Below are 5,244 nucleotides of genomic sequence, written 5' to 3' on the forward strand. Positions count from 1 at the left end.
TTTTCTGTGGTTTGTGGGCGGGACTGCGAGGATTTTCCAAGCGATGTGGCCATTACGGCTCCAGGCTCTGGCGGGAATACCGCTGAAATGCGTCGAGAGCCAGAGCCAAGATGGCAGTCGGTGTGCAGTTTCACATAACGCTCTTCACTCATTTCTCCCAACAGCCGCCCCAGCGTCGGGACGGGGTTTACAGGTAGTCGTTGTTGTGTCCCAGAAGATAGTGAAATTACAAAGGTTTTTGAGCATAAATCTTTAGTCCAGGTATAGCAACAGTATTAACAATAATGATGACAATAATATATAAATATTTAATAATTAACTAAACACATTATTATAGTATATATAACATATAAATAATAATAATAATATTGAACCCAGAATAACAACACAACACTGAGATTAAAAAAAAGATAACGGCACTTACAGTCAAAACAGCTATTCGTTTTACTGCCAAAAACAACCTTTTTGCAGCACTTTTTGTGTAGACAATAATTATTAAGTATAATTGTCAACATCATTTTACCAGGGCAAAAGCCCAAGTGAGGCACACACACTCTGGGAGGAAATCCACCGTATTTCAAATGTATATTGAAAATTTAAACATAACCACCTGTTGCTCTTTTGTGAAGTTTAACAGTGTGATGTTGAAGGCCTATTTCACTGCTTCTGCTATCAGTTTTGCTGTCTGTGGAAGTACCAGCCATTGTTCTTGCAATGAATATACATTTATGTGCTGTATTTTAGAACAAAATGTCCTTCTGGAGACTGGAGCGTGTACTATCCAGAGAATCATCTGATGTAATGGAGGAAATTGTTCTTGTGTCTTTGAGAATGCATACACAAGGAACATATGTTAATAAAAGAAAATTGAGAGGTAATATCACCTTAAGAATAGTTGAAATTCATCATGTCATCCTAAACAACAAAGCCACAAGCTGCATGCCAAGCATACTACATAAAATCAAAGTCAGTAGTATTTTATTGGTGGCCTGTGTGGCTATTATAATTTTAAATACAGTTTAACTGCATTCATTCTTTTTAGGAAGAAAAAGAATTGTGTTTTAAGGAAAAAAAAATAACATGAAAGCTTAAACCCAGAAAAGAGGAAATGCTAGCAGAGGAACAAAATTTTAGTAAGAATATGTAGTGTTTTGTAGAGTTTTATATATTAATATTCCTACCTAATATTCAGTATGGTTTTGGAACACTGCATATATTATAATATCCTTGGGAAAAAAGGTTACAAAATATGATGGGTAACTACTACTTTTTACACATGAATGGATGGATGAATTTCTGTTAATCCCAGGGGGAAATTCTACTCCACTGCAGCAGTGCTTCAATTTAAAATGAAATTTTACTGACGATTGTAACGAAATTACTAAATGTAATTACTCAAGATTGCGGTTGTAAACTAAAGCTGCTGACCTCTTCAGCAATGACCTGGCCAGTTTGGTAACACTGTGGTTAAACATTCACTATGTACTGTATTTGGAGAGATACCTATGTTGCAGTGCGTGGCCTTATTGAAGTGTCTCATGAGCGCAGAAAACGGGAGACCTACAAACACACACAGCGTTATCTATCACACGCTTGCTGCCCCCCCCCCCCAGCCCCCCAACAGCACCACTCCGCGCGCGTTTAGCGCTAAGTAACTGTTGCCCAGGTTCTCTTTCGAAAAGGAATTTCATAGGCTGAGACGGCGGAGCGCTCGATGTGATTGGTCAGAAGTTTTTCCGCTCGCTTTAACACTTGCGGGATGCCGCTCCCCCCACCACGCTAAATAGACTTTGCGGTTTAATTCAACACACACTCAAGCGCGCAACGTGCAGGGGAGCGACGCGCGGCCGCGCCGGACTGTCGCACGGATCAAGAAGAAGCGATGCGCCCTGAAACGGCCAATTAGAACCGAGAGAACTTTGCGGTCTCGGAGCGCCGGTCCAAGACGAGTCGGACACCGAGCAGCCAGCCAGCCAGTCAGTCAGTCAATCGATCAATCGATCGATCGGTCCACGAAAAAGGCGCCCGCGCGAGAACACAGACAGACAGACAGAGCGAGGAACGATCATGCTGTCCGCGGGTCTCGAGCTCCTCGGACTGGTGCTCTGCATCCTGGGCTCGCTGCTCGTGATGGTCGCGTGCGGGCTGCCCATGTGGAAGGTGACGGCCTTCATCGAGAGCAACATCGTGGTGGCGCAGACCATCTGGGACGGCCTCTGGATGTCGTGCGTGGTGCAGAGCACGGGCCAGATGCAGTGCAAGATCCACGACTCGATGCTCGCGCTCAGCCACGACCTGCAGACGGCGCGCGCGCTCACCGTCATCGCGGCGCTGCTCGGCGTGCTCGGGCTCCTGGTGACGGTGGCGGGCGCGCAGTGCACAAACTGCATCCGCGCGGACGCCGTGAAGGCGCGCGTGGTGAACGCGGGCGGCGTCATCTACATCGTGAGCGGCCTCTTCGTGCTCGTGCCGCTGTGCTGGATGGCCAACAACATCATCTCGGACTTCTACAACCCGCACGTGCCCACGGCGCAGAAGCGCGAGATCGGCGCGTCGCTCTACATCGGCTGGGCGGCCGCGGCGCTGCTCTTCCTCGGCGGCGCGCTGCTCTGCTGCTCGTGCCCGACGGCGGGCAGCGCGTCCTACTCGGTCAAGTACGCGCCGACCAAGAGAGCCTCGCAGAACGGGGACTACGACAAGAGGAACTACGTGTGAGCGCGCCGCGCGCTCCCGCTCGGAGCCCCTTCGCGCACCTGAAAACATCACCAGGCTTTTCCGAACGAACTCGAATTGGAACGAAATGATGTCCCGTTTTTTTGTTTACTCTATTTCTTTTTCTAAGGACTGGGGAAACAAATTACGTTTATTTGTGGAAGAAACAAATTTACGAATTGACCGAGTCGCGGCGTTACTTTCTAGAAAATTATAAAGAAGAAAAAAAATGCCGAGAAATTGGGGAGGGGAAAGAAAAAAAAAAACGAAAAAGTAAAGAGTCCGTCTCTAAACTTTCTGGTTTTCTGCACTTCGGCGGGCGCTCGGCGCGTGCAGCGGAACTTTTACCCGTTTCCCCGTGGGCGCGCGAACGCCCTTACCCTAATTTGTACCTTTCTTCACTTCTCTCCCATGCCATGTATAAAAGTGTAGAGTGTCCCGCGCTCCATACTCTGGTAAACTGCGAGCCACGCGAGCTTCTCGCGCTCCTGCTCCGCTGCGCTTCGTTTCGTTCCCGCGAGCTGCTCCTCCAGAGTTTGTAAGAATTTCCACTTCAAAGCGAATGACGGTGAACCGGGGAATGACAAAGTGGCCCGTGCGCGATCCCGCGCGACCTCAGGTATTTGGGCAGAAGTTGGGAATATTGAAATTTTGTCGTTTTCCCTCGTGCTCCGTTTGGAGCGAGTTTTTCCGCCAGTGAGAAAAACTAAAAGTGCAGAACGAAGGAAACTGTTGCGGTTGTGTAACAATCATCAAAATGTTCTCCGTCCGCGTGTCCGTCATCATCATGTCTGCTGTATTTTATTGTTTTCTTACGAAACTCTAGCAATAAAGTTGTTATTCCTGACGTGGCTGCGACTGCTCGTTCGTTGTTCTGAGAAGTTTGTTGTTATTTACAGAATAAACGCCAAAGTCCAAATAGCGGTTTTGCTTTGTGTAAAAATTGGACACGTGACAGCTAGCTGCTTTTCATGAGTCGTTGAAAGTAAAAAAGAAACGACAGTCACCTATGAATTTACACATTGTGACAAAGTGAACAAAAACATGACATTTTGTGTAGTGCGTCCACTGCGCCTCCCCGACGTTTTGTACCGCTTTCCCAGGCAGGCCGGTATTTTCCCACTGGGAATCAGGGTAAAAGCGTAAAAAGGGAGTGACAGGAGCCATTAGGGGACAGAGCCGTGTCCCTTTCACACAAAGAACTTTCCAGAAGCTCTGCTCCGTCGCTGCCGCTGAACTTAAGGGCCCTTAAACCTAAGTGCAGGAATAGCGGCTATAGCGCACTTTTCGGCCCTTCGCCACCGACGCAAATCAGCAGCTGGACTTTTTAACCACACTACGGTAAAGTTACAACGCTGGGTAGCGACAATTATGGAGAACTTTTCCGAACTGCGCGCAACTGAATTCATGGAATCGCTGCGCTCCGTGACCCCGCAGCTTTGAGAGGGATTTTATTTTTAAAGCTTTACTGAAAGTCCCAGTAAATAAGCGCCTTAGGCTTAAGCGGTCATATGTTCCCTGCGGCTCCGGACTCAACTCCGCACTGTTTACACTCTGCTTTACTCTCTTTGGGACGGCAGCCCACCAGAGCCCACCAGAGCCCACCAGACACCTTCCCCTCAAAGGCGAGCGCGCGCTCCTGGTGACGCGCATCTCGGGGGAACGAGGCCTTAGTTTGTGAGACGATCGGGAAGAGCGAAATGAAACAAAGAAACAAACAGAAAAGCTCACCCCCCTCACCCCCACACCCCACACTTAAGAGTCCAAGTGGCGGACGCTGGAATAGATGCGCACAGATACACGCGCGCGGGTTCAGAAGAACGCATTTCCCGTCGGCCCCTGCGCACTGATGAGCGGCCCCCCTTGACCTTCCCGCCTAATTGGCATTCCAACTTTGGCACCTGCTTTGTTTCCCGGGACACGGGGACGAGCCCTTTCACGAACGCATTGTCCGGCGGTTAGTTCAACTCCGCTCACCCTGAGGCTCCGGGAGCGCGCGCGTCGGAGAGGGGGTGTTGGTGGTGGTGGTGGTTTTCGGCGGGGGGGGCGGTTGGCTGTCGCAGCTCGCGCCTTCAATGAGCCTCCCGAATAAAAGCGACGAGACGGCGCTTGTGAAGAGTCCTCACCATGGCAACCGCTCACGGGCGCGCCGTTGCCCGGATACCGGGGGCGCGCGTCAACCTACGAGCTCGTAACTCGAATCGTCCCTAAATCCCAAGTTCGGTGAAAACCTCAGGGAAAGCTACAAGAGATAAGAACTGCTCTTAACGTCATTTTTATTAACTCCACACAACATTTAAATTACTGTAAAACTGCGGAACATGAAACAGTCCATCATCATTCCCGCAAACTCGTATTATGACCAATTCAGCCCGTAGGGAGTGCGGTGCTCATATTTTAGCCCCTTTCGCTTCCCTGCACTGTCTACGCTATTAAAAGATAACTCCAGAGATTTATTTACAGACGAGGCTCTGTGAAAGTTTTAGATAAAAGGTAAAAAAAAAAAAAAAAAAAAAAATCTGTGCTGTTCAC

General features: G+C 48.8%; 1 protein-coding gene across 1 annotated transcript; it reads left to right on the forward strand.

Moving 5' to 3' along the window:
• The first annotated feature begins 1,264 nt into the window (after positions 1-1,264).
• On the forward strand, positions 1,265-3,634 carry cldn5a (claudin 5a). The gene has a single exon (XM_029247466.1). It carries the CDS (start codon positions 2,068-2,070, stop codon positions 2,713-2,715), a length of 648 nt encoding a protein of 215 aa, XP_029103299.1. The 5' UTR covers positions 1,265-2,067; the 3' UTR covers positions 2,716-3,634.
• Positions 3,635-5,244: the final 1,610 nt, after the last annotated feature.

The sequence above is a fragment of the Scleropages formosus genome, chromosome 21 (genome assembly GCF_900964775.1).
Source record: "Scleropages formosus chromosome 21, fSclFor1.1, whole genome shotgun sequence".
Taxonomy (NCBI): Eukaryota; Metazoa; Chordata; class Actinopteri; order Osteoglossiformes; family Osteoglossidae; genus Scleropages; species Scleropages formosus.